The sequence below is a fragment of the Sphaeramia orbicularis genome, chromosome 12 (assembly GCF_902148855.1).
Source record: "Sphaeramia orbicularis chromosome 12, fSphaOr1.1, whole genome shotgun sequence".
Lineage (NCBI taxonomy): Eukaryota > Metazoa > Chordata > Actinopteri > Kurtiformes > Apogonidae > Sphaeramia > Sphaeramia orbicularis.
Window position 1 is genome coordinate 19,621,985 of NC_043968.1, and position 14,174 is coordinate 19,636,158.

At 37.2% G+C, this 14,174-nt stretch overlaps 1 protein-coding gene across 1 annotated transcript; it reads left to right on the plus strand.

The window, feature by feature from the left end:
• Positions 1–3,075: 3,075 nt before the first annotated feature.
• wdr45 (WD repeat domain 45) lies at positions 3,076–7,626 on the plus strand. The gene is made up of 11 exons (XM_030150604.1): positions 3,076–3,193; positions 3,370–3,458; positions 3,552–3,626; positions 3,711–3,815; positions 3,962–4,067; positions 4,154–4,248; positions 4,343–4,422; positions 4,504–4,712; positions 4,802–4,903; positions 4,998–5,143; positions 6,411–7,626. The coding sequence occupies exons 2-11, from the start codon at positions 3,410–3,412 to the stop codon at positions 6,518–6,520; spliced, it is 1,077 nt and encodes a 358-aa protein (XP_030006464.1). The 5' UTR covers positions 3,076–3,193; positions 3,370–3,409; the 3' UTR covers positions 6,521–7,626.
• Positions 7,627–14,174: the final 6,548 nt, after the last annotated feature.

The following is a 14,174-nucleotide window of genomic DNA, read 5'->3' on the forward strand; positions in this document are numbered from 1 at the left end:
TTTGCCCTTTTAGTTTTATATACTTATTCTCGTATGATATGTCCACTGGGCATTTGCTGTTTTTCATAGGGTGATCCATCCAGAATGATTATCCAAAGTCCTGTTTATTGGTAACACCCTACTTCTGTTTGACATGAGGACTAAATAACAACCTTTTCCTTTGCCATCACATTTTCCTTGTACCATTTCTTACAGGTCTTAATCTTTGAGAAAGTTTAAAAGCCACTTGAGTCACCTGTCCATTTTACTGTGTGCCAGAATTAATGCTTTGTGGATCAATCTAACATAAATCTATCAAAATATGAGAGATAAGTTCTTTCCATGCTATCTATCACCATATATACATGTCATTTTGTTTAGTGACATATAATACATGGGCAGTTAATCATTATTTGATACCTATAGAACATAAAATGTGCAGTTTTTTAAAGCCTTGCCTTATGTCAGTATTGTTTATTGCCATAGTTTTATCACTCAGGACCACAACATGTTAACAATTACTCAGCAGTTTATTTCAAATGCTTGTTTCTGCTTGTGAGCACAATTTTCCCTGAGTTTCAGACTGCCCAGTGGCTTGATAATCATCCTCTTCATTCAAAGCCTCCTCTGCACCCTTGTGATATTTATACAATTTGCACATGTTGCATTGTAAGTAATTAAGATCCTACAAAATTAATGGAAATTGCCAACTTACATAAAGAATGAACCACAGACTAATTAAAATGAATCTACAGCAAATTCTGAGTGATGGCAACAACCTTAAACACTTCTCAGATCATTAAGAAACCCATACATCAGCACAGCTTTAATTCAATCTGATCTGAACCATAAACAGGACATGACCAGAGTATCAAAATATAGGGAAGAAAGACCAAAAAACTGATGAATGAATCATAGACCAGTCTTTACATTCACTGAACATGAACAGAATGTGAGATGCAGCTATGGTCTAATTGATCTATTTTACACAGGCTGTAAATTAATTGGTTTATTATAACAGACAATGCACATTTATCACCATCTACGGCTGAACACTACCAAAGGGATGGTGGTGGACGTCCGAAGACCCACGTCAACCCTTATCCATGGGTCGATGTGGATCTGTGGGTTTGCAGCAGGGAATTGGTTGGGTCGGCAAACACTGGTGCACATTACAGGATAGGGGCAGAGGGCGGTCCTTCAGTATCAGCAGGAAAACACCTGCTGATGTGTGATCACTGGCTGTCACCGCTGCACTGGGGAGGCAGAACTCGGAGGAGGAGGAGAACTCTGGACGTACGGGCTGCTGAAAAGAACCGGCTCTGAGTGTGAATAAGACCACCATGTGAAGGAGTAGAATGTAACCTCTTTGTTAAACAGACTGACTCAGGAAATCTTAACAAATTATGATATTTAAATCCTCCCCTAGTGGAGTTATGCTGACTTTTAGGCTTAAAACCTCCCATAGTGGAGTTATGCTAACTTTTAGGCTTAATAGATTTAAGATTGCTTAAGTTTTTTTTTTTCTTTTACTGTGTAGGGCTATGTGTGACAAATAAAATGTCATGTCAACCTCAGAAAATACATATCTACCATCTCTGCCAGTATTTCTGATAATCTTGTGATCTCAAGAAGACATGAGCTGAGGGGTATTGTGTTTATGATGATGACCTGATGAACAAAGAAAAGAATGATGGTCTGGAGCTGCATGAGTTCTGAAGGGATGGGAGAGCTCAAATTCACTGTGAAACTAGAAGCACTCGGAGAGCACAGACCCCCACCAAGGCCAATCAGTGCCCACCCCCGATCACCACCAAAATTTAATAATTTGTTCCTTGTGCCAGTATCAGGATCGTATTTGTCTCTGTATTTGTTCTTTGACTACCATGTAGTATTAACTCTGTATCTGTCTATCCGTTTGATGTATGTTGATCTCTTGGATGTTTATTGTAAAGCGTCTTTGAGTACTTAGAAAAGCGCTATATAAAACCGATGTATTATTATTATTATTATTATTATTATTATTATTATTATTACTTATCAACATTTCCTGAAATTTTCATCCAAATCCGTCCATAACTTTTTGAGTTATCTTGCACACGGACAGACAAACAGACACACAGACAGACAGACAAACCAACGCCAGCAAAAACATAACCTCCTTGGCGGAGGTAATTATATAAATAGAAAGATCACACAGCCATCGGTCTTTATCCATGATCTGTTCAAAGAACCTTTAAGACGAGCAGACTGTAGTGATGTCCATCTTTTTTAACACCACTCACTTCCGCTCTTGAAGAATTTTGTGACAGAGAGGACAAATACTGGCATCTGCTGAAGGACTTTGTTTTGGCACCAAAGGAACCACCTGCAGCTCAATACTTCACAAAGCTGGTCATTGGCTTTGGGAAGTACAGACCATGTCCACACGCAGTTATGATTGAGAGAGTTGAGGTAGAAATCGTAGACAGATACAAGTAACTCAGGCTGTGGCAGGACAACTAGTTGGACTGAAGATGTAACACAGATCACCTGTACAAGAGGGGCCACAGAAAGCTGTACTCCCTGAAGAGGCTGCGTTCATTTAAGATCTGCAGGAAACTCCTGTGGATGTTCTACCAGTCTGTGGTTGCCAGCATCCTATACTGACGTGTGCTGGGGTGGCAGCTGAGATAGAGCAGAATGTTCAATGTTCTACCAGTGGGATGTGTGCAATTTCCATTGTGCAATGTTGTTGTTATTATTATTATTATTTTATTTTATTTTTTATTACTATTTTAGGTAATACAACTAGTACTTTTGATGTGTAGTTTCCTGTTTTTACAACTGTTTCTGTTTATATCATCATTTTCTTATTTCCTTTTTATCTTGTAATTCTCTTATCTTGTGAGTCTTCCTGCAGATAGAGTACTGTGCTGCTACTGGAACTCTGCCCAAGGTAGAATACATTTTCAAATTTAATTTAAAATGTCATATTTTATTTAGTTTAGTGAAAGCAACATCGTTTTCGTGTTTTTATTGCGTACTTCATTTCGGTTCGTGTTGAAAAATACAAAATACGGAACCAGGAACTAAACCGGAAACACGTGCCGGTGACGTTAACGAACTGAAAACAAAAACAAGTCGTCTTGCAACATCAGCCGTGTTTTTGTTGTGTCCTACGTGGTGTAAAAGTGTGAAAACATTGTTATCAACTTGAATCTACACGCAGATGGTAAGACCTTATGTGTTTTAAACTGTCGAAGAGAATAAAACATCCTGGTCATGGTTAAAGCCGTTCGTGTTCTGCTAATATGTGCTAGCTACCTTTGACGCCACAGGGCTAACATTTTAGCGTTGCTTCACTGTCGGCTGTAAATGTCGGCTGTTGGTATTTTTTCTCTGCCATAGGTTGTCTTATAGGTCTGAGTTTACCAGTAACATCGCAGCCATGGCTCAGCAGAGAGGAGTCAACAGTCTCCAGTTCAACCAGGACCAGAGTAAGATGCTAACACGTACATGTTCTGTCTGTAAAACTACATACTCACTGTTGTGTTTGTGTAAATATATTTTTTCTTTCCAAAAATTACCAGGCTGTTTCTGCTGTGCTATGGAAACAGGGGTGAGGATTTATAATGTGGAGCCATTGATGGAGAAGGGCCACCTCGGTGAGTGCACTTCATCAGGGTTTCTGCTTGTGTTCAGACATCTTGCTAAATGCTAATACAGATTATGATTTTGTGAATTTCTAGACCATGAGCAGGTGGGCAGTGTGGCTCAGTGCTCCATGCTGCATCGCTCCAACCTGCTCGCCTTAGTTGGAGGGGGAGTGAATCCAAAATTCTCAGAAATATCCGGTTAGTAAAGGGTCTATTGTTACTGCTTGCTGTGTTTAACATATGAAAAGCAGAATAGCTCATTACACATACAGTATGTTTCTTGAGCTCCCACTGCCTTTGCATCTTAGTCAACGGGCATCATATTTTTGTTATTTCTTTTTCAGTTCTGATTTGGGATGATGCCCGTGAATCACGGGACCCAAAAGACAAGCTGGTGTTAGAGTTTACCTTTACCAAGCCTGTTCTAGCTGTCCGAATGAGGCATGACAAGTGAGTTTGCAGAAACTCATTCTCAACTTTGCCATGCACATAATTACTATATAATATGTGTTATGTTGCTCTGCTTTATTTTTCAGGATCATTATTGTATTGAAAAACAGGATCTATGTGTACAGTTTTCCTGACAACCCCGTCAAACTTTTTGAGTTTGACACGAGAGATAACCCAAAAGGTTTAGTTTTTTTCCCTTCTTTTTTATGTATGTCAATATTGTCCTTCTATTTTCTAAAAGTGTTTAGTAATGCACATGAAACTCCTTCTCTCAGGTCTGTGTGATTTGTGTCCTAGTCTGGAGAAGCAGCTGTTGGTCTTTCCAGGTCATAAATGTGGCAGCCTGCAGCTGGTTGTAAGTTTGACAAGTCTGTTTTTCAGGAAGTGTTGTCATGAGCAGAATTGAAGATTGATTTGAACCCATTATTCTCCTCAGGATTTGTCCAACACCAAGCCAGGTACATCATCTGCTCCTTTCACCATAAACGCTCATCAGAGTGAGATAGCCTGTGTGGCGCTGAACCAGCCTGGCAGCGTGGCAGCATCAGCCTCTCGCAAAGGAACTCTGATCCGCCTTTTTGACACAACAACCAGAGACAAACTAGTGGAGTTGCGCAGAGGAACTGACCCAGCCACCCTCTACTGGTACAGACTAATGTTTTAATGGTCAGCATTTCTGTATATGTTAACTTAGGTGGCAGTGGTATAACTTGTCTGCTTTATTAATTTTCTAGCATCAACTTCAGCCATGATTCCTCATTCCTGTGCGCGTCCAGTGACAAGGGCACAGTACACATCTTTGCACTTAAAGACACCAAATTGAACCGCCGCTCTGCGTAAGTACAGTCCTTCATTTGACCCATAAGTCTTTCTTAAGAATTTAATTTTGTGGCTTTTATGACTAAATAATCCTTCCTCTTCTTCATACAGACTGGCGCGTGTTGGGAAGGTGGGTCCTGTGATTGGTCAGTATGTGGACAGCCAGTGGTCTTTGGCCAGCTTCACTGTGCCAGCCGAGTGTGCCTGTATTTGTGCATTTGGAAAGAACACTTCCAAGAATGTCAACTCTGTCATTGGTAAGGAGATATTTTCCAAAATCCACAAACTATTCTATAATAATAACACACACACACACACATATATAGGGTATTAGGGTACACCATGGATCGCAGGGCTTACCAACAATTTAAAACCATTTTTGTGTCTCTTCACTTATCTTTGCAGAAAGATGGTAGAATTTAACACCTTAAAACTCACATTCATCTGCTGAAAGGAGAGAATATATTTCTGCTCCACTAAAACCTGAGAACATAATACATATGTGGTGTTTGGCAGATAAATGTTTAATACAGACAACAGCTTTGTTTCCATAAAATATTTAGAGTTTGGAATAAAAGATTCATAAATTAATTGGATGGATAAACTAGGAAGCAAAATGTCGTAACAAGGTGGATCTGTAGGCCATGTTAGACATATGTTAAACTAAGAGGTAGAAGAAGTAGAGCATTCTGTTCGTTCTTCATCTTAAATGGCTGTTATGATTTATTTGATATATTAGACTGATGAACACTGTTTTTACTACTGCCCATGGTTTAGCACCAGATGGACACTGATCATCTGTTAATTATGGGTGTTAAATGTTCACTATGTCAGACATTATTGGAAAAGTATTTCCATTTCTCATTGGGCACATTTACACTTTTTCAAAACCAAACTTGAGACGGGCATAAAATCTTTTTTGTGCAGTTGAGGGTATTTTTTGTAAATTTGCCATTTTTATAAACATTTTCACATGAAAAAACTCAAAATGAACATAAAGTACATTTATGGAAACACATATAATATCTGCATATTCAGAGAGCGAGAGGAAACTATTTAAACAAACTTAGAAGGTGATTAAAAACCACATCAGTCTTATTGTTTTAATGTTTCTTAACATGCCATGAGGTGAGGTTTCATTAGGTTTTAGTGAGAAGCCTTCAGATTTATGATACTCTCCTGTTATATTTGCTGTCCCTGCAGCATGTGAAAGAATAATAAAATATGTAATGACAAATTGACACAAGGGGTGGTTCTTACTACATTTTGTGTTTCATTACAATCCAATCACAGCACTTAATGCCAGAAATTAAAGTTTCACATCAAACATCATTTGCTACAGAATGTGTCCTTCAAAAAGTAATTAGAGACTTAGACTTGGACTTAGACTTCCTTTATTGTCATTGCACAAAAAAACACAGCAGTGAGATTTTGGCAACGAAATGTCATTGCTAATTCAATGTTGAACTCAGTGTTGTTGAAAACGATCATAAGTTAAACTTCACTTTGTCTCCTCTGCTGCAGCCATATGTGTGGATGGCACCTTCCACAAGTATGTGTTCACCCCTGATGGAAACTGCAACCGAGAAGCCTTCGATGTGTACCTGGATATATGTGATGATGATGACTTCTGAGGCTGGAGCTAGATTACATTTAGAAACATTACTGGAAGGGCAAAGATGTAGGACGAGAGAACGCAATGATGACAAATGAGAATGACTGAGTTAATGATGATTGTTCTGTTCTGGAGACAGATGGGAAAATGGCCTGTGGCTGAGAATCAGAAATGCTGAAGCTGAGGCCTGTTTTATCACATATTTGTGTTTGTAATCATTGTATCTATGTAGCAGTGTGACCATACACTAAATACATTTTTTATTAGCCTACTCTCTCATTGTACTGTGTACATCTGGTGAGAAAAAAATCATGACATCACATGACAAGTACAACGATAAGCTGAGATTCTGAAAATATGTCTAATGATACTAGAAATGATCACATTATGTGCACAGATTGCCTTGTTATTTCAGTCTGACTGAAGTCTTCCCACGAAGCAGTGTAACATCTTTGGTGTCACTTCATTTAAGTGGAGATCACAGGGGAAGCTGAGCATCAACACCTTCATATGAATACAAGATCAGACAAGTGTAGCTCTTAACACTAGAGCTACCAGTTTAAACCAAAATAAATTACATCAAATCACTATGTACTTATAAGACCAGCTGCTTCCTGGAGCTGAAACCATTTGAAAACAGCAGCATTTTACATTTATGGGATTTGTGAAGTCATTTTCCTGCACATTGAAGAACAGCTGTGGAAAGAATGAAATCAGTCATGATCATAACTTACATTCTAGTTTAATCATCTTAAAAGCATCTTTGCAAAACACTCAGTTATGAAGTCTACTTTGAGTCGCATGTTTAAACAGCTGAAACATCCATTTTTTGGTTTATTTAGGCAAGTCATTTAGATGTGAAATTCCACAGATGACTTACCTTTACCAGGCAGGACACTGGAGTTCAATTCAGGACTTGAACAGTTTTCTGTGAGCCCTCAGTGTCCTCTGTAACTAGGCTAAGACTTGCTCGCTTCTGCTAATCTGTAATTCAGAAAGTCGCCAAAAAGCCTTACTAATATGTATTAGAGGTTGAATCCTCGACCATGCACAGTTAATGGTGCAGTAGGTTAAACACGCATAAATGAGAAATGTTCCCCTGAGCACATGTACTGTAGAACAGATTTTAGAAACTCAGTACCAGCTGTGGGCAAATCAGTTTTCCATGTGTAAATTTTATGAAAACAAATGTACCGTGAAGATCAGGCATTATCTGTTATTACTTGTCTCATTAGTTGACAGAGATGCTAGAGGGTAATCAAACAAAATGAGGTATCGATACTCAGGAGCGTTTACAGAAAGAAAAGGCTTTAGCTTCATATAGTAAAACTCATATTTGACTTTGACACATACTCAGTCAATCAAGCACAGAAAGAACAAATGAACAGGCTTAATGAAAGTGAAACTGTTATTAACATCTCTATGAGAAAATAAATCGAGGTTGTAAACACATCATCCCCATCTAATTATAAGAATCAAACTAAAAAGAATACTCAGTAACAGAGCATTACATGAGTTTTGACAAACAGGCGGCGGCAGAACACAAATGAAAACAAATCCCACTACGAACATAAGCCTTTTTAGACAATCAGCAGTCACAGCAATATTAATACATGAAGATTACTTTAATTACCATTAGGGCTTAGTTCCAATATTCACCTTCTAGTTCCCTTTTCTCCACATCAAACTCCTAAGAGAAATAATGTGTTCTGTATCTCCACCGATTAACTATGGGGTAGGCTACATAAGATTTATTGGTATCTACAGCTTAAATTGCAGATTACAACAAACGGATGATCTGTCCTCTTACAAGCAGAAAGCAGAACCTACAGGGCAAACCATGTTTTTTTTTTTTTTTTTTTAAGACCCCATATTATGGACTTCTGTAGAAACATGGCTGACCCCAATGAAGATGATCCTCTACCTTTGTACAAATACAAAGGACTCATTCTAAGGCATCAAAACCCCCAATGGTTATACACAATATAACTTTAACTAACTCTTTGCCAAGACCTGATGGTATTTCTGTGATATCAAAAGGATATTCCAAACAAAATAACGGAAAGTCATGAAACAGCAGAGAGATGAAGACAGAAAGGACTAGAAAAGCTGTCCTCACAATATTGTGTTATTTTAATCAATAAAAACTAATATGTTTGCTCCAAGGTAAGACACTAATATACATGAGCTCAATAGCACAGCAGATGACAAACAAAGCATTAATATTAACTTTTTGTTGGAAGGTTGTGTATTGTTTGAAACCTAATAAATACATACATTTCATAATAGGAACTCAAAAATTATTTTTATAAAATAAATTTGGTATAAAATAAAAAGGTAAATTTGGTTACAGACATGTTTCCTTGTCTTTCTACCAACGGTGTGTTGAGGTAATGAAAGCTCATGTTACCTCAGAGCAACCGAGAGATTTTTTTTTTATTGATTTATTGATATTCTTTAAGGTCACATTATGAAAGCAGCTCTCAAATTCATATTCCAGTCTCTTCTGTCTGTGTTCATTATCATTTATCCAAAGTGCTTAATCCTCTGGAGGTTTGTGGGGGGTTCTGGAGCCTCCGTATTCCAGCTACCAACGGGTCAAGGAGGGGTCATCTAAAGCATATATAAAGATGAACCACCATTCACTGTCACATGCAGCCATACATCTATAGTAGTTTTATTACTAATTGGTCCTTCAGTTATTGTAATGTCATAAAACAACCTTTGCACCTTCACTTCTAAAGTTCCAAAAGGTGATACTTTTTAATGTTATTTGCACAAGTTAAAATCTTAGGGTAAAAAGATGATTATCTCATCACAAGACAATTACATGTTCATGGAAAATGATGTGTTCCAAAGAGACAGTAGGGTGTGTGAGCCCTCACAGGACATGAGGGGCTCTGTGGAAACATCCACAAATTAAATTACATGTTATTTTTAGTGTGTTTATGTCTATGGTCCACAATGAACCTCCTAAATTCTCAGTCTGCATGTATTAAGGGGTATGATCACTAACAATTCAGGTGTGACTGACTTTTGGCTTTGGAAAAAGAGAAATGATGACACCACTTCTAAACTTAAAGTAAAGATTCCATTAAATGTTGCTAATAAACTGGACTGGTCTGTCAACACTGATGTCTTTTACTGGTGTTTTTGTTGTATTTTCATTTATGTTTTTTTTTTGTTGTTGTTGAGTGGTTGTGAGCAGCTGACATAACAAAGTACTTTCTTACGTCATCTTGTTGCTTCTGTTAAATTACAACTTTCATGAGTGATACAAATGTTGTGTGATGTTTCTAGTTGAGTGAGGACATGTATTAATCATTGGCACATGTTAAATAAAATAAATGTATTACATATATTTATGTGGGGGTGCAGTAGTTAGCACTATCACAGCAACAAGGTCCTGGTTTGATTCTGGGTGGAGTTTATGTTGGTTTTCTCTGGGTAATCCAGCGTCCTCCCACCATCCCAGGAAATGGACTTTAATAGGTTAAGTGGACAATCTAAGTCTCCCATAGGTGTGAAGGGTTGTCCTTCTGTACGTCAGCCCTACAATGAAACCCTCATGACCCTCATGTGGATTAAGCGGTTCTGAAAATGTATGTATTAATGTAAATATTTAAGGGCTTCATGTTCTGATAGCTTGACAGACCTCTTGTGCCTAGTTATGGTTGCTAACACAGGATTGGACAGTTGCCATTTTAGGGAGGGGCTTAATAAAGGGTCACTTCTGAATATTATGTTCCATTTTTGCCAGGGGTCTCAAACTCATTTTCTTTCAGGGGCCACATTCAGCCTGATTTGATCTCAAGTGGGCCGAATCAGTATAAAAATAACATAATAACCTATAAATAATGACAACTCCATATTTTTGTCTATGTTTTAGTGCAAAAAAAACCAAAACAAAACATTAAATTATGAAAATACTTACTTATATGAACAATCCAAACAAAAAAATGTGAATAATGTGAAAAAAACTGAAATTTCTTCAGAAAAATAAGTGCAATTTTAACAACATTATGCCTCAACTGGTCATTTCTACATGTGCATTATGGATCGGATCTACAAAGACAGTAAACACTTAGTAACAGGCAGAAAATTGTTAAAATTGTGCTTAATTTTCTTTAGACATTTCAGGTTGTTCATATTTGTTCATGTTATTCACATTTTATTGTTACAGGATAGTTTGTAAATGTTAATATTTTCATAATTTAATGTTATTTTTTTCACTAAAACAAAGAGAAATATTTGAAGGTGTCATTATTTATAGGGATAATGTAATATTTTTTTCACATCAAACCAAGAAGAAAATGTGGAGTCATTATTTTTTGTAGGTTATTCTGCTGTTATTATTTTACTGGAGATCATATTGGTCTGTATGTGGAACCTGAACGAAAATGAGATTGACAGCCTTGGCTGAGGAATTTTTGCACTTTACAAATTCATCCTATGGGCTGGATTGGACCCTTTGGCCCCCGGGCCGCACGTTTGAGACCCCTTAATCTACACCTTTAAGCAGTTTACCAGTAACATTCAACTCCCTTCTGTTTTTATTATATCTTGCAGTGGAAAAATTACATATTACCAACACAGCAAAGGAAAAAAAAGTTTCCAGACACCATTAAAGTTTTACACAATGTCAAATATTATCATAAAATGTTGGCAGAAAATTTTTTTTTTTTCAATTCAACAGGTGTGACTGCATCAGACAGACATAACCAAATGTAGGCCCCTACTCTGACAATGTTTAAGTCCAGGCTGAAAACAGCTCTGTTCAACTGTGCATCGAACAACTGAAAGGGTTCCATCTGCTCTCTTCTCTTTTAGTTTATTTTAATTGATTATTATTTATGTTTTATTGATTATGTTTTAATTGTAATTGTGTGTTTTTAACCTGCCTCTTTTTCATTTTTGTAAAGTACTGTGAATTGCCCTGTGTATGAATTATGCTATTCAAATAAATTTGCCTTGCCAAAGGATTTTTTTCTTTTTTTTCTTTAATAAGTAAAAAATAGCAAAACTAAATACTTGACAGTTTCAACATGTCATGCCCTGGATGTGTTTCATTATCGTGCTTAAACATCCTGTTTCAACCTGGAGTTCACTGCCTTAAAAGTAACTCTTAATGTAATATATCCTCCTGAGACCCAAGGAAGTAAAAATTTTGGCTTTTTTACATTAAATCATTACCTTGATTAGAAACAGCATGATGCAACAGTTTTTTTCTTTTCTTTTCTTTTCTTTTTTTTTTTTAATGCAATGTCCTTTGCAGTGAACAGTGTTTTTTTTTTTTTTTTTTTGGAAGTAAAGCTGTGAAACTTGTCCCCTACAGAGGACAAAAGGAGGAACTCAGGAAGACATCACAAATGCATGAGGTGTCCAAAAACCTTTTTCCCCCACTGTAGAAGTACTACAGCTGAGAAATACAAGAATGTAGGAGTTTCTTTTAAAATACACTTAGAGCATTCCAGTACAGGTCATGCTTACAACATTAATTGTGCTTTGTGTATTACTTATAAGCAAGAGAGGCACAAATTCAACAAAAAAAACACATTGTTTTCAGGTGATTGAGTATGAGTAGGGGGTCAGTGAGCAAGATTGAGTGAAAAGCATGTGTTTGCACTTGTTTGTGCAACCATAAGCTTTGCACTCTGCTATTCTCCTATGGATGCGACCCAGCACTGGTTGATAATGTGTCATCTTAGACTAGTGTCTGCTGCACAGGGTCAGTGACCAGTGTCATAATGGCCCAGGTAACTGGACAAATCAACAAGTCTGCATCTCTACTGGTGCTGGAACAGGCCATGAAGGAGGAAACATGTCTCTGACCATGTCTGACTGATGGAGCAGTGATTTAGTACTTGCACATACTTGACAATGTGCTATGATGTAAGTTACCTGATGAAATTGTGAGGATTATGCGTGATCTTCTGAAATAGCTAGCAATGAAAATTCCCTACAGGTACCCTTTTACCCTTTGTCTGCATATACACACAAAAGAAATACCACTGAAGTTGCACTAAAAGTGGCTCTGTGGCTCATAAGCCCAGAGGAATATGTTGGGGCTATGTGACAGTATACCCCATACACATTCATTTTCAGTCATTAAAGTCAATGAAGTCTGCTCAGTATTTGTTCAAACTACCTTTTTATTAAGTGACTGCTGCATTTATTCATAGACTCAGTATTAATTCACCTTTTACAATGAAACAAGGCAGACGCCAGCAGTAAAGCAAATTTATTGAGTCACTCTAATAAAGCTTACAGGCAGGTAGATTGGTTTGTAGAAAATCATGGAGTCCAAGGAGGGAGACACAAATGCCAAAAAAAACAAAACAAAACACAAAATCAATCTTAAACGAGATGGAGTCTGAGTGAAGAAAGTCCACATGATAATCTGACAAAGTATGATGAGTTTTATGTAGAGTGTTGATGAAACAGGTTGAAAAGAGGGTGAAACTGAGATGGCAATAGAAGAGGAAGGGGAAAAACAAGGGATACCTGACATCAGTATAATAATGGATGAACTGATTTTTGTTCAACCATGAAATCCACAGACAAACTCAAAGTGCCCTTTTTATATTTTTTAAATAAATCACCACTGCTAACATTTTAACATCATCCCACACAAATGACAAGTGCCTGCAAAAAGCTTAATGTAAAAACCAAACCTTGGACATATGAAAATAAAGGGTGAGGGCAGGGTCAAGGGTCAGTGTTTACAGTGTTTGTCTCTACTTAGTGTTTGTAAATGAGGAGGTGTTATACGGACTTACTAAATCTGTAAAACCTGTGAAATGAACACAGCTTGGGAGGTGAACTCATCAGTATGCCTTTGGTTCATCTAACGGCTTCCAAAACTTGCTTTCTGACAGCTCAGTCAGGAGAGTTGTTGATCTCTAATTTTCAGAAAACACTCTTAAAACCACACAAATGAAAAATCATGTTGTTATTGGGAAGAGTTAGTCCCATTTTTACACATTAATCAGAGTTTCCATTTGTTCTCGTCTGCACAATATCCAGAGAAAATATCTGAAAACTGCTGGTGCTGGAATTTAATAGCACTGGTCTGCGTGAACAAAAAGGATTTAAATCACACCAAAGCAATGTGCAAAGAGGCACAAAAATGTATTTTGAAGCAAGAGGAGACTGCTAGGTAGATCAATATCTGTGGGTTTGTCACTGAGAGCAACCCCTGTCATGTCACATACTGACTGGATCCATGTCACTGTATGGATTAACAAAAAACATGATGGTGTAAATGTTAAAGCTGATCGATCTCAAAACTGGAGTGGTGTCAGATAGCTCAGGAACTGTAAGGTGAAAACACACACACACACAAATTGTTGGTCTTTATCCTGGAACAATAGGGGCAACAATACTGCACACTCCCTTCCACACAAAATGAGAATAAACCTACAGTTCACCAGCTTTACAATATTATGACCTTCATGCTGAGTCACTGTTTTGAAGCAGTTGTTCTGCATTTCAATGCTCGTGTACCAAAAAACAAAAAAAAACAAAAAAAAGTGAAAAATTAAGAAATTATATAAGAAAATGGCAGAATTGTTCAGAGAGGACTGTTATTTAAAAAAACAAAAACTGCGAGAAACTTAAAACTCTAAAACTTTAAATGCATCATTTGATCTGATGTGACTAATGCTTATGTT

Coding starts and splice junctions, on each gene's coding strand:
- wdr45 (XM_030150604.1), top strand. CDS start 3,410: ATGGCTCAGCAGAGAGGAGTCAACAGTCTCCAGTTCAACCAGGACCAG. Junction 3,627..3,710: donor GATGGAGAAGGGCCACCTCG/GTGAGTGCACTT, acceptor GTGAATTTCTAG/ACCATGAGCAGGTGGGCAGT. Junction 4,249..4,342: donor CACGAGAGATAACCCAAAAG/GTTTAGTTTTTT, acceptor TCCTTCTCTCAG/GTCTGTGTGATTTGTGTCCT.